At 43.3% G+C, this 26038-nt stretch overlaps 2 protein-coding genes across 2 annotated transcripts; both read left to right on the top strand.

The window, feature by feature from the left end:
• Positions 1 to 5785: 5785 nt before the first annotated feature.
• LOC103715589 (aspartic proteinase NANA, chloroplast-like) lies at positions 5786 to 8368 on the top strand. The gene is made up of 2 exons (XM_008803276.4): positions 5786 to 6842; positions 7359 to 8368. The coding sequence occupies exons 1-2, from the start codon at positions 6253 to 6255 to the stop codon at positions 8173 to 8175; spliced, it is 1407 nt and encodes a 468-aa protein (XP_008801498.2). The 5' UTR covers positions 5786 to 6252; the 3' UTR covers positions 8176 to 8368.
• A 16590-nt stretch (positions 8369 to 24958) lies between these two features.
• LOC103715606 (aspartic proteinase NANA, chloroplast-like) lies at positions 24959 to 26038 on the top strand. Its single transcript, XM_008803289.2, has one exon. It carries the CDS (start codon positions 24959 to 24961, stop codon positions 26036 to 26038), a length of 1080 nt encoding a protein of 359 aa, XP_008801511.1.

The following is a 26038-nucleotide window of genomic DNA, read 5'->3' as shown; positions in this document are numbered from 1 at the left end:
ACTTTACATATACTCAATGTTTTGTCATCATCAAAAAGGGGGAGATTGTGGAGTGATTGATTAAAACCCTATTTGATTTTGATGAGCTCAAAGCATTTGAGTATATTTCTTGTTTACTAATGAATTCAATTAAGTGTTTTCAGAAAATATTCTCTAAGTGTCTCTAGATTTGGTTCATAGTATTTTGGATAAGTTAAGAAGTCAGCTTGAACCAAAGTCTGAGACTCGAGTCGACTCCAGAGTATCACGAGTCGACTCCAAGCGTATCAAGTTCACTGGCACGGGCTCGAGTCGACTCCGGATCGGTACGAGTCGACTCCGACTGAGAACAGACAGACGAACAGAAAGCTTCAATTCAAAACCTGTCAGCGAGTCGACTCCCGAAGTGCGCGAGTCGACTCCAATGTTTACCGAGTCGACTCTGGAGAAGTATGAGTCGACTCCAAGGAGTCACAGGCAGAAAAGTCAGAGAGCAGTTTTCGGGTCTGAGATTCGAGTCGACTCCAGTGGAACGCGAGTCGACTCCGATGGTTGGCAAGTCGACTCCAAAGAAAGTGAGAGTCGACTCTCAGAGGAACACAAGGAAAAAGACAGAAAGCATTTTTCGGACTCTGAGATTCGAGTCGACTCCCGCAATACGCGAGTCGACTCCGAGACTCCGCGACCACAAAGAAGACAGAAGACCAAGTTACTGCCTCTGAGATTCGAGTCGACTCCCAGACAGCTAGAGTCGACTCCAAGGCAGCTTCACATCAAAAAGGCAGAAGACCAAGTTTCGGAAACTGAGAGCCGAGTCGACTCCGAGGAAGTTCGAGTCGACTCCAAGACTGGACGAGCCAAAAAGACAGAAGATAGGGAGTTCGGGCTCTGAGCGCCGAGTCGACTCCCAGGATTGACGAGTCGACTCGAGTGGACCAAATTCAAAAATAAATCCACGGACTCCATGGGATGAGCCGACTCCGAGAAAGCCAAGTCAGCTCCAGAAGTTGGCGAGACGACTCTGGGTCAAGACGAGTCGACTCCTAGTCGCGAAGGCAACTTTAATTCAAATCTGGAACAGTTGCCGAGTCGACTCCGGAAAAGTATGAGTCGACTCCCGCTACAGACGAGTCGACTCCTGATCGCGCGAGTCGACTCCAACCACCAACGGACACATTGTCAGGCTGTGCAGAGTGTGCAGAACGGGCAGAAAAAGGTGTCTAACGGCTAGTTTCCGTGGGGGTTGGTTTAAATAGCCACAGAAGACTGTAGCAAAGTAGAGAACAACCATTCCACTCCAAGTATTCAAGCATTCAATCTCTGCAACCTGTTCTTCAACGAAAAAGAGGGAAGAGCTGCATTAACTGCATCCACCTACATCTTCCCAGCAATTAAAGAATCCTCCTCCTGCATTCAAGTCGACTACACATTCAAGAGGAGACCCGAAGTTTAAGAAGCCATTCCTCTTCTCCAACTTAAAAGCGTTTGAGGGCTTCTAAACTCTTTTCAGATTATATTGTTTTCCATCTGCTTTTGAGAAGCTTAGTTTTCTGTTTGTCTATATTATTTACAACTTGTATCTGCTTGGTTCAATCGGGGGATTGAATCAAGGGTATTGAGGTTGGTTGGTGAGCCGAGTGTAAAACCAACGTGTGTAAGGGTTCGATTGTGATCCCGGGAAAACAATCGGGGTGGTTCTAGTCGGTGAGCCTGGGAAAACCGACCGAGTTCGTTGTGAGCTCGTAAAACAACAAGTTTGGTTGTGAGCTTGGAAAACAACCGGCTGTAATCCAAGGGGGTTATAGTGAATTCCCAAGTGAGACTTGGGGAGTGGACGTAGGAGCAAGGGTTAGCTCCGAACCACTATAAAACTTGGTGTTTGTGATTGATTGTCTCTCTTCTTCTTCCTCTCATATCACTCACAGCACATAGCAGTTAATTAAACAACTTGCAATAGTTTTAATTAGTCATTCACAACATTTTAAATAGCTAAATTATTTTAAAACCCAATTCACCCCCCCTCTTGGGTTGTCTATCTGGGCAACATATGTCATGTTTGATAGTGATGTGGGGTCGGAATCCCGACACCAGCCCACACACCGGCCGAGCAGGGAAAGCATCTGCGTCCCTCCCGAGGTATTGTCCGCTCTGGGATTGCCGCTTCGGGTCTGCGGGAGGTCGCCCAGGGCCGAAGCCCAATGACAGTCCCAATGACAGTCCCGAGCCCTGACGGCGCGGGGGTCCGCGGAGGTTGCCCCCTACCCTCACGGTTTTGTCCTATAAAAGGCGCCTCGTGAGGAAAGGTTTTAGGCCTCCTCATTATAAGGCGCTGTACCTTTCCGCTGATTAGCCGATGTGGGACTAAACTGGGAACCCCATCCCACAACACAGCCCCCTCAGTGGGAAGGTCTGTGCGTGGCCGGGGCCCTTCCTCTAGCGCCATCTGATGTGGGGTCGGAACCTCGACACCAGCCCACACACCGGCCGAGCAGGGAAAGCATCTGCGTCCCTCCCGAGGTATTGTCCGCTCTGGGATTGCCGCTTCGGGTCTGCGGGAGGTCGTCCAGGGCCGAAGCCCAATGACAGTCCCAATGACAGTCCCGAGCCCTGACGGCGCGGGGGTCCGCGGAGGTTGTCCCCTACCCTCACGGTTTTGTCCTATAAAAGGCGCCTCGTGAGGAAAGGTTTTAGGCCTCCTCATTATAAGGCACAGACCTTTCCGCTGATTAGCCGATGTGGGACTAAACTGGGAACCCCATCCCACAACAGATAGATATTCATTATTTTTTGTCAAGCAGTATGATTAATCAAGATACTGAATTATGCTGGTTTCTCATAATTGTAGACGTTTTTTCTTTTTGGGTGGGGGTGGGGGTGTGGGGATTGAGACATCATGATATTTGCTTACACTGAGTATCATCGACAGGATCATTTCATTTCTCATTGCAGAATGTTTACATCTCTCTATAACCCTAAACATAAGTCCAACTACAAAGAGCATGGTTAAGGGTCTGCTTAGGTAACAAGCGTGAGTAAATTACTGAAGCTCGCTGTCATGTGCCTGCATTAGAATTTACCCAGAAAAGAAAGAGGACTACATTAGAGTGGTTTTTTGACAAAATTGTGTAGATCCTTATGCTGATTTATAATTTTTCTTCCCTCTTGCTTTAATATAGAGGTTCATTTAGCTCTCAATTTTATGTATGATGGTGTCATTGCTTATTTTTCCGGTGTTATGTGGAGTCTCTAGTTAGAAAAGTCAACAAAACTCGGCAGTTGCTGTATTCTTAAGAATGCGAAATTCTTGTGTGCATTGCATGGACTCGTTTAGATACACATTCTTACAGGTGCATATTTGTTTTCAATTTATAGATTGCAGAAATCACATTTGTTGAAAGACGAATTCTGCACAAGCTTTGGAAGGACGAATACTTAGATAATCATATGTTCTGGCATCTACATAATTATATAATCATTCTTAGTATGACATAGAGATTCATTTTAATTTTTTATTAGGAGTCTTTTCTTTTAGCTATTGATCAGCAGCATTTGGTTAATTGCATTACCTTACAAAGGATTTTAAATGCTAAATACGACGCTAGAATCTTCCACACGCGATACACATGACATGCTAAATATTGCAGTTTGAATGGAGTACACCTGTCTCACCAACATCAATTTACACAGAATGAAGGCAAGGAAGTAGGTCGTTGTAAAATTGCAATCACATCATGTTTTTTCTTGTTCCGGTGTCTTAAAAAGAAGTCATCCAGCGATGCAAAATCTGCCTACTTGCTTACAGAAACCTTGGTTATTTAATGAAAGGATTAGGAGTATTGTCAATTTTATAGCATGTGATATCATCTCGCTTACCTTTTCGAACTCAAAATCATAGTTCTGGATTGAGTAGCACAACTGTCCCATGTGATGCAGGTTACTGGTCGTCGATTGCTGGGATATTTTTTATCGGTGGAGAGAGTTGAAGGCGATTTTATTATATCCCTGTGGTGTGGATTAGCCTTTTCCTCGCTGGAGTAAAAGAATCACCGTTTGGCACGAATGCGGTATGGCCGGACTGGTGGATGGCTAGATTCTTGAGGAGAGGACCTGGTACGGGCTTCTGCAAGACAAAGATCTAATCCCCTTAACACGGTAGGTGGGCCCCGCAGGATGGACCATGATGGATGAAGTGGCCGTACCATGGACCTCGTCTCGGCTGGAAAATTTGTGCATAGAGAGAGAAAGGGAGATTCGGATTATTAAAAAGCAGAAGAAAATGAAAATAGAGAATGTAAAGTTCATGTATTTGTATGTTTTTATACAAGAGAAGAAAAAAAAAAAAAAGTATGAAAGAGGCGAATAGGCACACACATATAATATAATATAATACAATACAATACAATATAATATATATATATATATATATATTTCTTTGCTGTTTCTTGCAAGCAACAACGGGCCTTTGATTCAAAAGACTTCCATGCGGTCATCTCCTCGTCGGCCGTCGGAGTCGGTGGGAAAGGAGGGGGCATCCGAGCTGGCACACCAGCTGCTCCGGTGTGAGGGGCTCACAGCTTCCATCGCCACGACATGCGGCGATGACCACCGCCCGCCTCCCAGCATGGCGTGGCGGGACCCACGAGGGGGGAGGTATAAAATACCTAACCTGGGAAACGTGCGTTGTCAGCCGTCGGAGCCCAATCGTACGGCTCCTGCGACGCCATAATCGTCTGAAGCGCACCCCACCCCCCCCCCCCCCCCCCCCCCCCCCCCAAAACGCCCGCGCCCATGTGAGCGCCTTTTAAATTATTTTTGGGAACCCCAACTACTGCTGGCCAGCTGTCCACCTGACCCCAATCCCCCGGTCAGCACCACCACTCCTAAACTCACACTCTCCTTATCCATGCTGCACCTTCCATGTCCATTCATTCCACTTCACCTGCGGTTCGACCGGCTCTGACAGAATCTCGTGCATCCAACCTGAAGTCCATGTTTTTTTTTTCTCCGGAAAATAATAATCCGAGAAAACGCAATGCTTGCTTATATGATAACCGGGGGAAAATTCATGACCTAACCGGGGGCAAACGCAATGCTTGGTTAACCATGAAAATAAAGTTCGTATTTTAAGATGTTAAAAGTTATTTTGGTCAATTGATGAAAAACGGCATATATAATCAACATAATTATCATGGGCACTTTATTTTAACAAGAGAGATGAGAATCCTTTGGCTGACGCTGACTTACTAACCAAGTAAATAAAAAATAACTTAAAAGACTGATTAAAGTTTGTGATGGCTAATCTATTTGATTACCATTCTACAATCAAGTACTGCCTTAAAACTCTTGGACATAAATGCAATGTCTACATTAAATAGTACATCGCTTACAAGCGAGGCCAAGGTGCTTTTTTATCTTTTAAAAAATAAACATACCTTTCACTATAATCAACTAACCAGGATTCATTACTTCAGCTTCAATGATAAAAAGAATCCATACGTTATCATAGGAATCAAAGTCCACATTGCGGAGCCACGCGTCACTACTTAAACCAGCTCTGCTCTCGTACCCAAACATGTTTTCAGAAATTGGCGGCGCGCGTTATCTAGAGGGAGAAGGGAGTGTATTTATCACATACACCGTAAAAGCAACAAGTGGATGTAGGATAAAATTGGCGGTGCACGTTAGCTCGTTCCCTCTGCGAAGCAGGACATAAGCCGGGCCGAATCCCGGCGCTCTAGAAGCGCCCCAACTGTAAACAATTATTATTCTGGTCATTTCCTACACCCCTGGTTACGCTTCTCTCCTTCTCCCCTCCACATCCAATCCTATCATCAAGTACCCCAGGCTCATCTCTCAGTCGCCCTTTCTCTCTCTACACCAACCCCCATTTTATCCATTCTGTATCTTAATTGCACTTCCCAGCAGACACAGCATGCCCCCCACGTAACCAAAATGGAGAGTGCAGTTATTACCTTTTCGTTTGAGCTATAAATTAGGCTCTATTGATTCCTAATTTAAAACAATTAGAAGGCAACAAAAACCGCGTCCTTTTGCTGACAACGGGCTTACAGGGCGAGCAGAAGATAAGTAGAGGGATGGGAGGGAGCGGATGGAATGCTTTCAAGCTACGAATATAGAGCAAAAGAGAAGAATAAGGGGGGAGAGAGAGATGTTATAGATTTTCGTTGAAATATTCCCACTCTATTCCTCCCTCATCTTCCCCCTCTCCGTCTCTATCCCCTGCTCTTCCATTGGTTCTCCATTCCGAATCCAATGCCTCCACTCCTCCTCCTCTCTCTCCTCATTGGCTTCGATGCCCTCCTCGCCACGCCGGCGATCGCCGAATCCCACTCTACATCCCTCCGCGCCCCCCTCCACCGCAGCCTCCCGCCGCTCGGCGCTGCGACCCGCCTCGACTACGTCAGGGAGCTCGTCAAGAGCGACCTTCTCCGGCAGCGGATGATTGCCGGCACCATCGGGGGGCATCGCTACAGGCAGCCTCGGAGGGCTTGCGAGAACGCCACCACAGCGGCGGCGGAGTCGTTCGCAATGCCGCTGTCGTCCGGCGCGTACACCCACACGGGGCAGTACTTCGTCCGGTTCCGCCTCGGCACGCCGGCGCGGAGATTCGTGCTCGTCGCCGACACCGGCAGCGACCTCACGTGGGTCAAGTGCCGTTTCAGCCCGCGCAGATGCCGGCACTGCCGCGGCGGCGGCGGCGGCGGCGGCGCGAGACCATTCCGCCCGGAGAAATCCGTGTCGTTCGATCCGATTCGGTGTTCGACGGACTTGTGCAAGACCTCCCTTCCCTTCTCGCTCAGCACGTGTCCCTCCCCGGCGAGCCCCTGCGCTTACAATTACGGGTAAGAGCAATGGCGCCCCCATCTATCCAATCCCTACCAAATTTTTACTATTTTATGCAAATTATTTCATAAATCGTGAATTTCTCAAGTTGCGCTCGGCGGAGGTTGAACGGAGGGCCGGTTTTCGCCGCTCTGTAGCATGGTTTGATGGCATTAACGTCCCCTTCTGAACTCTGAGCTGTCCGTAGTTTAAACCTTACTAATTACAGTACGTGTCATAAATTTACTTGCTCAGAATTGCTGTCTGCTGTCCTAGCTAGTATATGTATCCAAGAACTATCGTGCGATCGGATGATTCTCGTCTTTCCATTTACGCGAGTTTCGAAAACTGACAGAACCGAACGTTGGGTGTAACAAATACGTGCGAGTTTTATGCGCCAAAGGTTACCGCAGGGGTGGTTTGTCCTCGGATTCCAAAACGACTCGTGCCAGAACTACTTCCGTTATTTAGTCGGGGGCAACTGACGCATAAGATGTCCCCGCCGTTGGTATTTAACTAACCGGGTCTGGTCCCAGGTACGCGGACGGGTCGATGGCGCGGGGCATCTACGCGACCGAATCGGCGACGGTGATGCTATCCAACGGCCAGAAGGTGAAGCTCAAGGGGATGATCATCGGGTGCACGTCCTCGTTCGCCGGATCGAGCTTCCGCGCATCGGACGGCGTGTTGGGGCTGGGGCACAGCGGCATCTCGTTTGCCTCGCGGGTCACCGCACGCTTCGGGGGAAGGTTCTCCTATTGCCTGGTGGACCACCTCAGCCCCAAGAACGTCTCGAGCTACCTCATCTTCGGCTCCAACGGCGCGCTGGCCCCCTCCGCGGCGCGCCAAACCGAGCTCCTCATGGAGCCGCGGCTCGCGCCGTTCTACTCCGTCGGGGTCTCCGGCATATCCGTCGACGGCGAGGTGCTGAAGATACCGATGAGCGTGTGGGACGTCGGGAGACGTGGAGGGGCGATACTGGACTCCGGCACGAGCTTGACGGTGTTGGTCGAGCCGGCGTACAAGGCCGTGGTGTCGGCTCTGAGCCGGCGGCTCGCCGGGGTCCCGAGGGTGGACTTGGATCCGTTCGAGTACTGTTACAATTGGACGGATGGTACAAAGGTGACGATCCCCAAGTTGGTGGTCCATTTCCACGGTCCGGCGCGGCTCGAGCCGCCGGCTAAGAGCTACGTGATCGACGTGGCGGACGGCGTGAAATGCATCGGCTTCACCTCGGCCCCGTGGCCGGGCGTGTCGACTATTGGGAATATTCTACAGCAGGAGCACCTCTGGGAGTTCGATGTAAAGAATCGACGGCTGAGATTTCAGAGATCGACGTGTGCGCCCCACTGATCAGATGGATATCTCTGATTTTCTTTTTTATTTTGTCCATGTGGATTTAAATCTCTCTCTCTTTTTTTTCTCTTTGTTCCATAAGGTGATGTATGTGTGTTGTAACAATAAGATTGGATGTAGAGATCAGTTTTTGATTGTGAATGATTAAAGGTGGGGTCCATCGGGGGCGTCTGCTCCAGTCTAACACAAACGGCCTGTGATTTGAAAAGGATGGGTACACCGTAAGTTTTGACAGGTGTATATGGTGGCCCCCGGTTGATGGTGACGCGTGTAAAATATCTATTGTGATCTAAGGCCAAGGGAGCTTTTGTTTTGTTGGTTTGGGTCTTTCATAACAGCAAGAAGCATGATCAGGCTCTACAGCGTGCTAAATTGTAGCTTTACTTCCGCTGCATAACGTCCAAAAGTGTCTCCACTCTTTTTGCTACTCTATTTATGATGGTTATTATTCTTGACCACGAAGATTTGAACCTTGAATCTCTCACTTGAGTGGATGGGTTCCAACCAGCTAGTGCCAGGTTTCTCAAATTGCTCTAGTTAAAAATTAAAATTATGTCTCTTACTAAAATGTTGAAGGCCAAGCTTGACTCTATGTTTTTTTTTTCATTCTTTTTACTAGAGTCTGTTTGGATGCTTGGACTAAAAATTTTATTGGATTCATAAATTATAGAATTATAAGTTGGGCTAGGCCTATATTTATAAATATCGAGGAATAGCTTTAGAATAGGCCTGCCCGATTTTCGTTGGGAAAAAAAAAAGATCTCAGCACAAATTTAATAGAATTTTCAGACCAATCATCATTTTTTTTTTAATTAGTATTCTCTCGACCTATCTCCATCCATTTTATTTATTTTTTCTCTTGTTATATTATAATAAGAGAAGCATGACTGAAACATCAATTATTCATTCTTCTGCTCGCATGCATGATACATGCAAAAATATGGTAAAAGATAATGGATTTGTTGGCCAATTGGTTAAGAAAGTTTTATCTCTTAACAATAGAAATGATTTATTAACTTAAAGGGCTATCTGGATGCCTGGTTAGATTATAAATAGATAATATATGCAACCGGTAAGGCAGAGGACGATGAAGACTACGGCTTGAGGAGAAACTTCCATTGAGAAGAGCCACGGCATTCATATCCACAAAAATTACAGGATAAGGTAAATCAGCTTTTTATCAGAATCTATTATCCCAAAAACCGTGATAGTGTGGTCAGCTCCATCTCTTCACCATGATAATTCCTTCTCCTCCATCGTCAGCTTCTCACGTGCTTTCATTGGCGTGCACGGTTATTTATGAATAACGACCATCTACACCCCTGAGATTGGTGACGGACAAGACTCTTCTTCATGCAGCAGAGATTATCTGCACCACCACGCCATCGTCCCTCGAGATGGCCAGAAAAATCTGGGGCCCTCTTTTTGCTCTCTTATAGCGCGCTGGACCGTGCTAGTTTCCTGAATCCTTCATCCTTCATCCTCTGGTTTTTTTAAAATGAACTTCGACGGTAGTGTTGGTGAGGGAGGGAGCATTGGAGGCGTGAGATTCGACATCAAAAACCATGATGTCAGACTGATAGCAGTGAGGGGCTGGCAGATCTTTGACACGTCTGTAGTCTATGCCAAGCTCAGAGCTGCATGGAAGGATATCACATATGCGAGGCGAGTGCTGGGGGCGAACCGCATCCTCTTTGGGGAAGACTTGGCCACGTTGATCAAGTGGATCCGAGGTCAGGGGTGTGGCGCTTGTTCTAGACCGCTACTCCACGACATTCGTAGACTCTTAGATGAGTTGGTCTCTCTTGGGCAACACATGTCTACAAGGAGACGAATAGCGTTGCTGACTGGGCGGCCTCCTTCGCAGCTCACCATTCTAGAAGCTTCACATAGGTAGACCACGTGTTAGTGCCTTATCCTCTGTATTTTTTTTTTTTTTCTGATTTTGTTAGCTGCACTCACACCCGTCGTGTATGAGCCACCGTTGTATAAAAAAGGAATAAAAAAAATAACGACCACCCGCTTCCAAGAAGGGCATAAAAACCTCATCGAGTAAATATATCCGTAAAAATCAGACAATAAAATATCTAACAGCTTAGAAGGAATATTTATCAGTGTGAGTAGCTATATATATATCGTCATCCAGTCTGCAACACTGTTACCTTTTCTAATAGATATATGTCATCACTTCATAGCAATTCTATCTCAGAGAAGGGTACAGATCTATGAAGATAGCGAGCCAGATTATCGCATATCCTTCTTCACGGCTTCTTTTGAGTTGGGTACGCCAAACAATAGAGCAACGATGAAGCTACATATTAGCCACGGTGTGATACTACCTAGGGATGGAATTTTTTTCCTCTCGAGTTACTAGAATTAGTCACAAAGGACGTAGTGGATGTAGCTTGGTTGCAGATTAGTAGACATAATCACGTTCCCATGCACTGGCGGACAGCTCTTGCCCGCATTTTGTGCACGTCGCACATGTTAAAGGTTCTACGTGCCTCACAAATCACAATCGCGCTCGCTGTGGAAAATGAAATTCCACTGCCTTCAATACCTAACATATGGCCAGCTACCTACGCAACAAAAAGGATGGGTTGTTCTTCACTTTCTTGCCAATCCAGCTGCTCGCTACCCACGTACGGCCGGTTCAGCAATACGATTTAGGTTGTCAACTTCGCAGGACGTTCTCTTTGTTGCTAGCCAACTGTGGAAGGGCATGTCCAAGGATCAGTGCTTTCCATGGCGATGCTTAAGTATTAAATTTATCATTCGCAACCTTTCTAATTGTCCTAGCAGCATTCGCGGAGCCTGGAGGAACTGCCCTCGTCCTCGTGGGGCTCTAGTTCTAAGGAGGACCTTTCTGGAGTACTGTGCAGTATAGGAAGCGACTCAGTCTGCGGCTCTGATCGCCAGGAGTTGGAAGAAAGATTCTTCCCAAGTTTCTTGTGGCAAATCCAAATAGGAATAGTCTTCTCTAATTATGGAACCAAAATCTGCTGCATGGATTGCGGGATGTCTATTGAATTGACATATATTCTCTTAATCGACCACGTTTATTCATGGCTATATTGAGGGCTATGATTATTTGCATATTTTAGTTAATAATTTGTTTCCCAAGTAACAAGAAGTCTCGGTGCTATACAGGATACAGCAAATTCGGTATGCATTTGCTCCACATTCATTCCTTCACAGGCCTTATTTTTTCCCTGTTTTTTTGCAGATACATACTCAGATTTAATTTAGGCTATTAATGAAAAGAAAAAGAAAACAGAAATAAAAGAAAATGAAGAATAGGCAGGACGTGGATGGTGGAAGGGGAATAGCCTTGAAGGAAAGAAAATGGGAGAGAATGACAGCGTCCGAATATGAGTGGTTTGCTAAACTTCTTAGAAGCTGCATCTCTTCTTTTCTTTTTGTTTGTCAGTCCTTTTTTCCCATTTCTCATTAGTTTTAATGGCACATGAACAATGATAGCAAAACACAATCCAAAAACTAAAAGCAGCGCTGAATAACAAGAACAAGGTAACAAGTGATTGCAGCAATAGAAAATAATTTTAGAGAAAGATTATGTTGGAGTAAATGTTTTAGAAGAATATTATTATGACTACAGTAAATTGGAAGCGTAGATAAAGAATCCTAACCTTGAATTTTTATTCTTTTTTTTTCCCTGAGTAGAATTCTAGCTATACCACCATAAAGTGTGCTCCAACAGTTGCAGGGCAATGTAACCTTTTGGGCATTCCAATGGTAACTTCCACACAAGCCCCCTAGTTGTTGTTGGCTTTTTCCTATTCGATATGATGAACAGCTACGGTACAATGCATATGATCCATATAGAAAAGGGAGATGGGTGATTTCATCAACTAATATTGCCGTGGACTTAGTAAAGATCTATTGGTGAGTGCAGAGTGCACCAAGTAGTGTCTAGATAAGAAGCACATGGTGGAATTATGGGGCCCAGGTCACAGCTCCATGGAGCCCGACCCTTCGAGCTTTCTATATATATATATATATATATATATATATATATATATATATATATATAGAGGACCACTGGAATTCAGCCCTCGGACGAGATGTATTTGCTGACACCAATCCTTATAGGAACGTACTATTTGGTGGTGGTCAGGGCCAGGGCCTAGCCGGATGTCTGGATGTTATCCATGAAGGAGAACCAAATGAGAAAAATACAGTGCGCCCATCTTCTAATGTAATGTTAATTGGATGCCCAAAATATCGATATTTGAGCTTGCCTAAGTCCTCACAGATGAAAATAAAGTAAAAAACTTTTCTACCAAAAAAAATAGAAGAAAACTTAGGCGTAATTATGATTAGGAGTGGTATGCTAGAAGGAGTTTATGATTAAGAGTGCTATGTCGTCCTAAGTTCTTCTTCTTTTTTGTTTTTTTCTTGCTGCCATTTCGTCTCATTTATTTGGAAGGCTGTGTACTTAGCTCTTAGGGTGCTATTGTTAGCCTAGATGCACAAATATAATTAAATATTTCTAATATTCAAAAACAATAAATAAGAAGAATAAACTAGCAAATAACTAACTTGACAATATAATAATAAAATGAAGAAAGAGAGAGAAGATGGCCTGTGGATCGAAGCACGCTGATGTGCTATCCCAGGAAAGTTTATGCCCCCCACGCACGGGTCTGCTGGCACAGATCTCCTAGAGATACGACGACCCAATACAGAACCACGTCTTCCCCGTCAGTGCGCCTCCAGGGAAGAAAGAAGAGCACGTTCACGCTTGTAGATAGCTCAAAAGAAACTTAGAAAAATTATGAGGAGAAGAAAAATTTTCTTTATTTCTTTTCTCCCCAATGATCCCTAGAGCCTTTTTTTATCTAGACTCTTAGAATAGGGAGAAGAGAAAATTTTTATTGTCCTTTGAAATGATCCCTAGAGCCCTTTATATAGGCTCAGGCACGTCAAAAGAAGAAGATTCCCCTCCCGCGGATTGATGACGTGTCTTCTTGTGCTCCTTTGATTCTTCGGCTTATTACATCTTGGCCGTTCATGCTTCCTTCCTTCTTCGAGGGGCCTTTCCATGTTTGCTCCTGTGCTGGATACATGACATTTGTCATGGTTTGCTTTCATTAGAAATTCTTCCATGTTTGCTCCCTTGCTTGTGCACGGATGCTTGCCACTTGGCCGTTAACCAATTTTGGTTTTCAAATTTTAAATTATTTGATTTAATTCAACAATCCCCCACATAAATTAAATATTTAAAAAAATTAAAATCAAAATAAAATTTTAAAAAAAAAATCAAAATAAAATGCTGAGTATCTTATATTATGTAATAGGTGTAGGTACCTTTCGGTTTGAACCTTCACTTAGTGACAATTGATTACCTCTGTGGAGCCAAGGTGGACTATGCCTTGAACCTTGGTCCATGGCTCAGATTTCATCAACAGCACACATAATATAGCGTGAACATGCTCGAAGCGGGTTTGCGCTTTACGGCCATGCGCAGGTATCTCTTCATGTGTGTTATTAGGGAACAGCCCACTTTCTACAGTCGCGGCCCCACGACTACACGCATATAGGTGAATCCTGAAAAAGGGTACGAGCAAGTAGGTACCCTGCCTCATGGGTCTCGGATTCATTAAGGGTAAAAACTCAACCTAACCCTTGCTTTTTATGAGCACTGTTGCCCTAGGGATGGAAAAAACAAATAGTGCTCCTCATTAGTCACCTATCTAGCTTGTTTCTACCCATTGAACCTTTTCAGGTTGGGTTACCACCGTGGTGACTTTACTTATGGGCTTAGCCCCATCCCCCTCGACAACTCTAGAACCACTGTTCTAGACAATCCTTTGGTAAGCTGATCAGCTAGATTCCTTTCGGATCTTACAAAATTTAGTGCAATCAAGTTATTCTTTAATTTGTATCTCAATGATTTATGGCGCACTTTCAAGTGCCTATTCATTTTCACATTTGCATTTTCTTGATTGCATTTATCTATAGCAGATCTGCAGTCACAATGAATAGATATAGAAGGTAATGGTGAAGTCTCAATAGGCAAATCTATCAGTAGATCTCTAAGCCACTCGGCTTCAATGCTAGTGGTATCTAGGGCAATCATTTCAGATTCCATGGTGCTCCTAGCCACTACAGTTTATTTGGTAGACTTCCATGATATAGCTACACCTCCTAAAAGAAAGACAAAACCAGTGGTGGATTTGGTGTCAACTGTATCACTGATCCAGTTGGCATCACTATAGCCTTCCAGAACAGCAGGATAACCACAATAGTGTAATCCTAGAAATATGGTACCCTTAAGGTACCTGAGAATTCTTTCTAGAGCAGTCCAATGATCATTATTAGGATTGTGAGTATATCTACTTAGTCGGTTCACAGAGTATGCAATATCAGGTCTGGTATAATTTGCAAGAAATCTTAAAGAACCAATGATCTGGGCATACAAGCTTTGATTGACTGGATCACCTAAGTTCTTCTTTAGATGAAGAAATGGATTATAGGGAGTAGATACAGGATGACAATCAGAGTAGTGAAACTTTTTAAGAATTTTCTCCACATAGTGGCTTTGGGACAAAGTTATTCCATTTTCATTCCTTATGATTTTAGTATTAAGGATTAGGTCTGCTTGTCCTAAATCTTTCATGTCAAATTTTAGAGATAAAAATTGTTTTACTTCATTAATAATTTCTAAGTCTGATCCAAAAATTAGGATATCATCTACATATAACCATAAAATTATAATTTTGTTATTCTTCTTTTTATAATATACACATTCATCTGTGTTATTAATTTTAAATTCATTAGTTAGAATTATTTCATCAAATTTAAGGTGCCATTGTTTGGGGGCTTGTTTTAGACCATAAAGAGATCTAATCAACCTACATACCTTTTTCTCTTGACCTGGGACAATGAAACCTTCGGGTTGGTTCATGTAGATCTCTTCATCTAGGTCCCCATTCAAGAAAGCAGTTTTAACATCCATTTGATGTATAACCAGCTTATGAATGGAAGCCAAGGCAACAAGAATCCTAATAGTAGTGATTCTAGCTACAGGGGCATAAATATCAAAGAAGTCAATTCCAGATTTTTGAGTAAAACCTTTGGCTACTAACCTAGCCTTATATTTATCTACAGTTCCATCTGGCCTAAGTTTCTTCTTAAAGATCCATTTACACCCTATGGGTTTACTTCCTGGGGGTAGGTCCGCCAATTCCCAAGTATGGTTTGGATTATAGATTGCATTTCATTATCTATTGCTTCTTTCCAGAAGGGGGCATCTAGAGATTTCAAGGCATCCTCTAAAGAAGTAGGAGAGTCTTCTATTAGGAATGTGTAGTAATCTTCTCCAAAGTTCTTTTCAACTTTAGTTCTTTTACTTCTTCTAGGTTCAGTTTCTTCTTCTTCTTCTCTAAATCTGGTTCTGCTAGAACTAGTCCCTAAGTTATTATTGGTATTTATTTGATCATTTATCCTTGTTTTAAAAGGAAATATACTTTCAAAGTAGATTGCATCTCTTGCTTCCATTATAGTGTTGTTATTAATTTCATTTATTTGAGAGTTAAACACTAAAAATCTATTAGCATTACTCTCAATTGCATATCCTATAAATATTGCATCTATTGTTTTGGGTCCAATTTTCTTTCTTTTATTTTCTGAAATTTTTACTTTAGCTAAGCACCCCCACACTTTTAAATATTTTAAGTTAGGTTTTTTATGTTTCCAGATTTCATATGGAGTTTTATCATTATGTTTGAATGGAATTCTATTCAAGATATAAGATGCAGTTACTAGTGCTTCCCCCCAAAGATTTTCTGGTGCACCTGAACTAATTAACATAGAGTTAACCCTATCCATTAAGGTTCTATTCTTTCTCTCAGCTACTCCATTAGATTGGGGTGAATAAGGAGCTGTCACTTCATGAATTATCCCATATTCTTCACAGAACTAGGTCAGCTCAAAAGAGGTATATTCACCTCCTCTATCAGACCTTAAGATTTTAATCTTTTTATCTAGTTGGTTTTCAGCCTATGTTTTATAGACTTTGAATTTATTTAAGACCTCATTTTTAGCTTTGATAAGATAGAGGTGACAGTATCTAGAAAGGTCATCTATGAAAGTTACAAAATATTTGTTTCCATCCCTTGAGGTTCTTCCTGAGTTACATACATCACTATGTATGAGTTCAAGGAGATCAGAATCTCTACTTACAGAGTGAAAGGATTTTTTAGGTAATTTGGCCTCTACACATATCTCACATTTATCATTATTCTTAATTTCTGATTTTGGGATTAAATTCAAGTGCATTAATCTTTTAATTGAACTATAGTTTACATGTCCCAGCCAACTATGCCAGACAACAGGAGAGTCAATATGAAGAACAATAGAATTTTCATTCATAGATGGAATAATTACATTGAGTTTAAACAATCCATCACAAAGAAAACCTTTTCCGATGAAAGAGACACCATGGGTTACAATAACTTTATTTGATTCAAAAACAATTCGGTATCCTTGCTGGACAAGCAAGGATCCACTAACTAGATTTCTACGGATGTCTGGAACGTGGTGCATGCCTTGCAGAGTAAGGATCTTCCCAGAGGTAAGTGTCAGATCCACTCATCCCGCTCCAAGCACGCGCGCCACAGCATTATTACCCATGGTCACAGTTCCTCTACATGAGATCTGATAAGATGAAAACCAGGAGCGATCAGAACAAACATGTATACTAGCTCCGGTATCAATCCACCAGTCAAGTGCTAATTGTGTCATGTTAACTTCAGGTATGAAGGAAACAGACCTGATAGCAGTCTCAAAGGAGTTAGCCCCACAGGTCACCATGTTGGCCTGGGCATCAGAAGTGGTAGGACCCTTACTTCTAGGTTGACGAGGAGTAGTGATCTTGTAGAAGCATTGGTTGGCCATATGGTTGGTCCGACCACAGACAAAACAGCAACGAACAGATTCTCATTCTTTCTCTTTCTTCTGGTTCTGAGAGAAGTTGGGTTTTCTGTTGTTGGGCTGAAAGGAGTTCCTATGGTTGAATGATTTCTTCTTGAAGGACTTGTTGTGGTTGGGACGGAAAAAACGATTCTGATTTTTGGATTTGGGCTTGGATTCAACATTGTTGACTTTGGGCAAAGGATTGGAGGAGTGAGATTTTTCTCTAAGGCGATGTTGTTCTTCAATCCTAATAGAATTTAGGACTTGGGTTAGAGACAGATCACCTTGGGTGTGGCTCAAAGTCTTGGCAAAGTCTGACCAGGTAGAGGAAAGTTTGTCTATAATACAGGCAACTTGGAAAGACTCATCTAAGTGGGTTCCATTTGCCTGGAGTTGAAGAATCAATGTTTCATATTCATGGATTTGATCATTCATAGATTTGGAATCAACAAATTTAAACTTGCTAAAGTCAGAAGCTTTGAATCTCTTTACCCCGGCATCATCAAGTCCATATTTATTTTCTAAGGTATCCCAGAGATCTTTGGCACTCTTAGCTATATAATAAATATCATAAAGCCTATCAGAAAGGGCTCCTAGAATTCTATGAAGACAGTGGTAGTTGGTTTCTTCTGGAGTCCTAGTGGAGGATGCATCATCAGAAGGAGTGATAAGTGCTTAATAATCTATAATTTAGTTATCTTTCCATAGCACTTATCAATGTTTTTAAACTGATAAATATATATTTTACCATAAAATTAAATAAACATTGAAATGAATTTAAAATATGGTAAGAGGTAAATAATTCTTTTCTCAAAACAGATTCTAAACTTGTCTCTCTCCTGGTTATAATCTTTCATGAAAATATATAAGGAGGAGATTGTGTTGACCCGATTTGGTAACCTAATGGAGTTGTAATCAAGCTAAGGCTATAATTAAATGGGTTTTTGGTCCTGATTCGATCGAAAGTTATAATTAATTATGTATGGGACAAAGGTTTGATTAACCCTTTTTATTAGGTCACGGTCCGGTTTTTAGTCTTGTCTGGTCGAGTTCGATCTGAAGCAGCTTAGCAAGAATTAAATGACAATGGGCTCAAGGACAAGTCAACCATCATGACCCACCTCAAACCCAAAGTCAATTCCCAACCAATTTGTTATCTGCCTTCATATAAAATTTATAATAATAATAACTAAAAATTCACGATTCACTGTTCATATAAACAGTGTCCCGTTAAAACACCGTTCATATGAACAGTGTTATAAAAAAAAAATAAAATGCCGAGAACACTGTTCATATGAACAGTATTCCGTAAAAACACTGTTCATATGAACAGTGTTCCGTAAAAACACTGTTCATGTGAACAGTGTTAGAGAAAAAATAAATAATACATAATAAATAAATAAATAACAATAAAAAAAATAATAAAAAAAAGGCTTGGCCACTGTTTATCTTCTTCCCCCCTCCCCCGCAGTGCATCCGGGCCGTTCCCCTTCTTCCCGTCGATTCCGCCTCGTCTTCCGCCTGTGACGCAGCCCGCAGCCGAGATCCAGCTCCGCCATCAAGCCGCGTCGAAATCCCGGCGTCTCCCCGTTGATCCCGCGGCCACCCACCATTCGGAGCGATCCTCCCAGCCGCATCAACCGCGTGCCATCCGCCGCCCGTTCCACCTTCCAGCAGCCGGAAGTCACTCCTCCGTGATCAACGCTCACAGCAGCCTCCTCCGCCTCAGCCTGCGGTAGCCTTCATTGTCATCCATCGCACCATCCCGCGATCCGCCTAGCCGATTCAAGGAGCGTCCTCAGCTGTCCAAATCCGGATCCACCTCCCGCAATGCAGTCCGAAAATGCCTCCTCTCAGCCCGCGCCTCCTTCATTCCGCGATCGATCCCGGAGCTCCAGCGATCCCACCAATGCAGCCTCCGCGTCCGGACATCCCGCGACCACATACCCCGGCTCCTCCAGTGATCCAAGCCGTCCGGATTCGAGGCGTACTCAGCGGCTGCCCTCCCCCTCTACCGCGTCCGCCCTCTCCTTCCGGCCATAATCCAGCCATTCACGCAAGCTCACGCGATCTATAAGAGAGGGGAGGAAGGGAAGAAAGGGGGGTTGGTTGAGAAGAAAGAAACAGGGGAGAGGCTCTGTTTCGGTGAAGAAGAAGAAGAAGAAAGCCGAGAGAAAGAAATAAAAAAAGAAGAGAGGGGAGAAAAGAGAAGAGTTTGTGATATTTTGAGAATAATGGGAGGTGATCAATTTCATTTGAAGATGGGAGGTCGTCCGGAAGCCATGCTCGGCTAAACGTCTAGTCTAGGGCTGGATGAAGCCCTAGCAATGTATCAGGGCAATTGTAGTTCTTACTTTTTTATTATTTTGGAGCTTGTTTAAATTCTTATTTTCAATGAAATATTTCTTTATGATATTTAAATTTCGAGCATGCTAGTTACTAAACATGTTTGCTAAAGTAGTCTAAGATGATCCATGCCTAGGAAGATGAAGTGTGCTGCATCCTAGATTAGCATACTTAGGTAGACACTTCATGCTACACCGAAGATGGATCTTCCTAACACTCTTTATGATTTATTTTAAAAGGCTTGTAGCCAAAATTGCATGCCTCTCCAAAAGACAAAAATTAAGAACACAATCCTTGATGCAATGCTATGTGGTGGATTCCAAACCCTAGATCTATTTACTCTGATAAATTTCAATCCGTACTCATAGTTTAATTTAGTTAAATCAAGTTAGCAAATCCTTCTTTTTGATTTATTTTTAAAAGAAAAATAACTTATTCTTCAATCCCTGTGGACCGACACCCGTAATCACTATCCTACAGGATACGTGCTATTGCGTGGTTTATTTTTGAAATTGAAATAACCGATCAAGGAGCAAGGTTTGGGTTGTTGCGAGTAGAAGGTCGTGAAGCAGATGGGTTAGACCCACCAATGGCGGAGATCAAGCCTAAGGTGGTGAGCCACAACCGCATTTGATTCTGCCACCTTCTAAAGTTTTGACCATCAAATTTTTCAGGTTTAGCACTAAGATTTTCAGATGCGTGGGAAGCCATTAGTTTGTAGCTTAACACAATTTTGACACCTGTGGAAATGAGAAGGTTTATGTCAAATTATTGCACTGATATTTAAATTGAACTTTAGATGTCTAATTGAAAAATCCAAAGAATAACAGCCAGATCAGCTCCAGATCGGTGGTGGAGCACTTGGCTCACTTAAGTACCAGCCTTTCTTAGGCACGTATGCCTTTTTGACAAGCTTTTCTTAGACACCGTTATTCAATAGATAATTTCACTAGATATCGTTCAATTTTATCCTAAGTGCAATATTAAGCTAGCTCCTATGAATTAACCAATTTCCGAATCTCCGTTTGAATGGAATCTGTAAATTACTCCGTAAGGAGTCCAAATGGAGGTATTAATAAACCTCTTGGAGGTTAAGCAATCTAATATTTTGCTTGAAAAATTAAGTATTAAAGTAAAGCTAGCATAAATGTGTAACAGCTAAAATAGAACAATTTATAATTATGCAGCAAAATATTTAATAAATATTGCAATCTAAAATCTAGTGCTAACCGTACATAAACTTTCCTGGATTGTTAGCCTAGATGCACAAATATAATTAAATATTTCTAATATTCAAAAACAATAAATAAGAAGAATAAACTAGCAAATAACTAACTTGACAATATAATAATAAAATGAAGAAAGAGAGAGAAGATGGCCTGTGGATCGAAGCACGCTGATGCGTTGTCCCAGGAAAGTTTATGCCCCCCACGCACGGGTCTGCTGGCACAGATCTCCTAGAGATACGACGACCCAATACAGAATCACGTCTTCCCCGTCAGTGCACCTCCAGAGAAGAAAGAAGAGCACGTTCATGCTTGCAGATAGCTCAAAAGAAACTTAGAAAAATTATGAGGAGAAGAAAAATTTTCTTTATTTCTTTTCTCCCCAATGATCCCTAGAGCCTTTTTTTATCTAGACTCTTGGAATAGGAAGAAAAGAAAATTTTTATTGTCCTTTGAAATAATCCCTAGAGCCCTTTATATAGGCTCAGACACGTCAAAAGAAGAAGATTCCCCTTCCGCGGATTGATGACGTGTCTTCTTGTGCTCCTTTGATTCTTCGGCTTATTGCATCTTGGCCGTTCATGTTTCCTTCCTTCTTCGAGGGGCCTTTCCATGTTTGCTCCTGCGCTGGATACATGACACTTGTCATGGTTTGCTTTCATTAGAAATTCTTCCATGTTTGCTCCCTTGCTTATGCACGGATGCTTGCCACTTGGCCGTTAACCAATTTTGGTTTTCAAATTTTAAATTATTTGATTTAATTCAACAGCTATATCCTCAATCCTCTTTTGGTTACCATTGTCTTGATTGGATTCGAAGGAATTTTCAGTAAGGCTATTGCGTTGGTGTGTTGGAAAAACAGAATTTCAGAATATTTTTTTTTCCTATGTTCATCTATTATGGCCGTGGCCCTAGAAGGACTTCGCGTCTTCCATGACCGGTCTACATTAGAAATATCTCTTGAGATCTTCATTAAGGCTGGCATTCAAGATATCTACGGGCTGTGATTTAACTTTTTTAAATCTTTTCCCCTCTCTACTGTTATTTTTTGATGATCTTAACAAAAGCCGGATGGTTATCTCTGCCTCCCTTTTCATTCCCAAAAAAAAAAAGGTACTACTATTGGAATTAAGGTTTGGAATTCTGGAAGCCATTTTCAGTTCTAAACTGTTGAAATAGAAGGATAGGAAAAGAGAATTGTGGTTCTGCTTGTCTTTACAATATATAAGAGCAGCCTTTATATAGTACTGGGAGGCTAATAAAGTTTAGTAAGGCTGATTATGTTTGGCACAATCAATCACAAATCAATCAAGGTGAAGTTTGGTAAGGTCGACTAACTTTAGCACAATCAGCCTTTATGGAGACGACTATGTTTGGCACAATCAGTCTTTATGGAGGCCGACTATATTTAGCACAATCAATCACAAATCAATTAATGGTCCTACAATGATTATAACATCTCCCTCAAACTCAAGGTGGTAAAGTGGACGCCAATTTGAGTTCAGAAACAAAAGATCAAAAGATGCCAGGAGGATGAGCTTTGGTGAAAATGTCTGTAGCGATGATAGATCTTAAAGAGAAGGCAATCAAAGCTCAATAATGCTTGTAGATGAAAGCACCATAGAAAAAGAGCAAAAGACCTCAAACTGGATAATGGAAAAGCTGGGGGCAACAAATAAAACTAGAGATTGAAGACTGGGGCGGCGCATGCAAATGTACGCTTCCATGATTTGGAGCGGAACAGTGCCTACCAAGTTTACCTTTGCCAAGTTTATGATGAGATGGTGTGGCGTGCTGCTGGGGTTTGGAGCAGGATCGCATCTACCGAGTTTACCTTCGCCAAGCTTCTGACAAGATGGTGTAGTGCACTGCTGCTGGAGTTTGAAGCAAGACCGTACCTGCCGAGTTTACCTTCGCCAAGTTTCTGATGGTACGGTGTGGTGCACTGCTCCATGCTCACTTGGTCCTCTGGGGTTACAGTGTGGCACGCTACAGTGTGGTCCTCTTAGGTTTGGAGGGGACCACGTCTACCAAATTTACCTTCGCCAAGCTTTTGACGAGACAATGTGGGGCGCTGCTGCTGGGGTTTGGAGCGAGACTGCACCTGCGGAGTTTATCTTCGTCAAGCTTCTGACGAGATGGTATAGCACGTTGCTGCTGGGGTTTGGAGCGAGATCGCGTCTGCCGAGTTTACCTTCGCCAAGCTTCTGACGAGATGGCGTGGCACGCTGCTGCTGGACTTTGGAGCAGGACCGCACCTGTCGAATTTACCTTCGCCAAGTTTCTAACGGTATGGTATGACGTGCTGCTCCATTCTCATCTGGCCCTCTAGAGTTTGGAGTGGAACCGTGCCTATTAAGTTTATCTTCGCCAAGCTTCTGATGTACGGTGTGACACGCTCCTTTATGCTCACCTGATCATATGGGGTTTGGAATGGGACCGCGTCTAATAAATTTACCTTCGCTAAGCTTCTGACGAGATGGTATGGTGCGCACCGCCACCGCCGCCATGGAGGATATAGGAGTAACGGAAGCGGGTGCTCGGGGAATCTTAACTCCCTCATCTGTAATGGCGCCATTGAGAATGGAGGGGAAAAAGAGGGAGGAAGCAGCGGCGGGAGGACGCGGGCGCGAGCGGGGCCTCCTCCTCTGGATCCCGCCACGGACGGCAGGAACAGGCGCATGGCAGCGAGCGCGAGGCGCACGTGCAGAGCACACGACAATGCTCCTCTTCTCCTCCTCTGGATCGCATGGAGGCAACTGTGGATGCGCTCGTGATCCTCCTCTTTGCCAGATTGAGGGGCGGCCGGCGGCGGCGCATAAGCGAATGGTGAACGCGGGTGGGTCTTTGCCAGTTTCGTCTCAGGGGTTTTTCCCTTCTTTGGGAGCCTTTGCAGAACAAGAAGGGTACTGGAAGAAAAGGAGTTGTTTTTTTTTTTGTGTATGTGTGTGTGTGTGTGTGTGTGTTGTTCTCAGCTTGGGAACAAACCCCCTGAGCCGCTTCCTCACGAAGCAAACCTCCCCCCTTCACATGAAGCCAACCTCGGGAGAGAGAACACTGAGCCCCTTGACCCCTACAGCATCTAAGTGGGCCAGCGCCGCTTTCTGATCGAAAGTAAAACAAAAAATAATAAAAAAAATAACAAAAATAATAATTAAAGAGAAAAGAAAGAAAGAAAGAAAGAAAGAAAGCAAGCTAAGGTTTTATCAAGATCACGATGAGAAGAAGGGGGCTTTGAAAGCCGCTCGACTATCCCTCAATTCAGGCAGGAGAAACAGAGGATCTGCGAGCGACGACCACGACCACAGCAAAGGCGGAAGAGATAATGGCAGCTTGTTCTGTAATCGGTGACTCTGATACCATATTGAAATAAAAGAATAAAAGAAGATAATTATATTTCTGTCTGTCTTTACAATATATAGGAGCAATCTTTATATAGTACTAGGAGGCTAACGAAATTTGGTAAGGCCGACTATGTTTGGCACAATCAATCATAAATCAATCAAGGTAAAGTTTGATAAGGATGACTATGCTTGGCACAATCAGTTTTTATGGAGGTCGACTATGTTTGGCACAATCAATCACAAATCAATCAATGACTCTACAATGATTCTAATATAAACTATTTTTTTGCTTGTGTAATATGATATTATTCTTTTGTGATTTGCCAACTTACACTTGAAGATTACCCTCCAAGGACAGAAATTTCATTGAAAAAATGATGAGCAGCGGACAATTCTTTTAATCTATATTTTTTGTTCACGTACAATTGCTTTGCTTTACTCCCACTCATCCAATCTCGCCCTCCCAACTGACCATCAGTTCATGCTCATGCCAATGTTCGTATTAGAGAAGTAACCGATTCTTCTTCACACTATTTGCATGGAGCAAGTCATGAACGCGTGCACTTAAAAAGTAACCTACGTAGAAAGAGTGCTCGTACGTGGGATGGTAACCCCCCCTCCTTCCTTTAATTTCTGAGCGTGGAACAAAACCTCTCTCTTCTTTCTAATATTTGAACAGCAGCCTTCCTGCTTCTGTAATGCGATCTCGAGCAAACCACATCAAGCTACTTCTCGGCTCTAAGCCCCCCGTCTTCAATGTTGCAACCCATAATGACCTCATTTCCTGTTCATCTCTCACCTACTCTTTTGATGCTATGCCTCCTCATTCCATTATCTTTTCAAAGAAATCTACCGAGTCCTCCCCCCCAATGGAATGAGAGCTATGAATCGAACCAATCCATTGAGATCCCAATATTCTCCACAGGCATGGCTTCATCCAAAGTTCTCCTAGTCCCAGTTCAGCTTGGTGAGCCCCCTCAAACCCTATATTTAATACCTGATACTGGCAGCGACGCCACTTGGGTCTACTGCGATCGCCTCCCATATCGCCGTAACAATAACTTCTCAAATCACATCTTTAGTTACTCTCGCTCTTCCACCTTTGCTCCCGTATACTGTTCCTCACCTGATTGCACTGGCACCAACCGATGCTCCTCCACCCGAGATCTCTGCAATTATACTCACGAATACGTCGATGGAACGGCAACAGCAGGTTACTGGGCTACCGACACTGTGACAATTAAATCCCACAAGCGAAGATTGGACCTAAAACTCCATGGCATGATGTTCGGATGTAGCTCGCAGGATTTGATCGACCTCACTGATGCTGATGGGATCCTTGGATTGTCTCCTGATCACCCTTCCTTCACCAGCTACTTGGCACCAAAATTTGGATACATGTTCTCTTACTTTCTTTCGAGCAACGGAGGAGTATCGAACCAAAATCTTCTGGTTTTCGGAAGAACCGAAAGATCTGGGGTGAGCTTCGATCCCGAGCAAATGCAGTACACCAAGCTAATACAGACCAAATCTTTCTTCCAGGTCGAAGTCTCAGGTTTGTTATTCGATGATGTGCTGCTCGATATTCCCAAGTGGGTATGGAAATTTGATGCTGAAAATGAGTACAGTGGCGTCATTTTAGACACCGGAACGACGTTTACGTATGTGCCTGAAGTCGCATTTCAGGCCATGCATGATTTATATGCAGAATTCTTTCAACCATACAGCAATGTAACAGCAACCAACTCAGATATATGCTTTAATTCTTTGGCTCCTGAGTTTGATGGAATTCAAATTCCCAGAGTGGCATTTGAATTTGAAGATGGAGCTCGATTTGTTCCACATGAAGCAAACCTATTTTACGAGGATGAAGATGGAAGGCGTTGCTTGGCGATTCAGAAAATTGATCAGAGTGATGGTTCAATAATTGGTAGTAATTTGCAGACTGGTTTCTTCTGGGAGTATGATTTGTTGAATCAGAGAGTAGGTTTTGCTCCATTAGTCTAG

Source organism: Phoenix dactylifera, chromosome 4 (assembly GCF_009389715.1).
Source record: "Phoenix dactylifera cultivar Barhee BC4 chromosome 4, palm_55x_up_171113_PBpolish2nd_filt_p, whole genome shotgun sequence".
In the NCBI taxonomy this organism is placed as follows: domain Eukaryota; kingdom Viridiplantae; phylum Streptophyta; class Magnoliopsida; order Arecales; family Arecaceae; genus Phoenix; species Phoenix dactylifera.
This window is presented reverse-complemented; position numbering and strand designations above follow the sequence as displayed.

Excerpts from the sequence above, each read along its gene's own strand:
- LOC103715589 (XM_008803276.4), top strand. The coding sequence starts at position 6,253 with ATGCCTCCACTCCTCCTCCTCTCTCTCCTCATTGGCTTCGATGCCCTC. Across the intron at positions 6,843-7,358 it reads CCCTGCGCTTACAATTACGG|GTACGCGGACGGGTCGATGG; the intron begins GTAAGAGCAATG and ends GTCTGGTCCCAG.
- LOC103715606 (XM_008803289.2), top strand. The coding sequence starts at position 24,959 with ATGGCTTCATCCAAAGTTCTCCTAGTCCCAGTTCAGCTTGGTGAGCCC.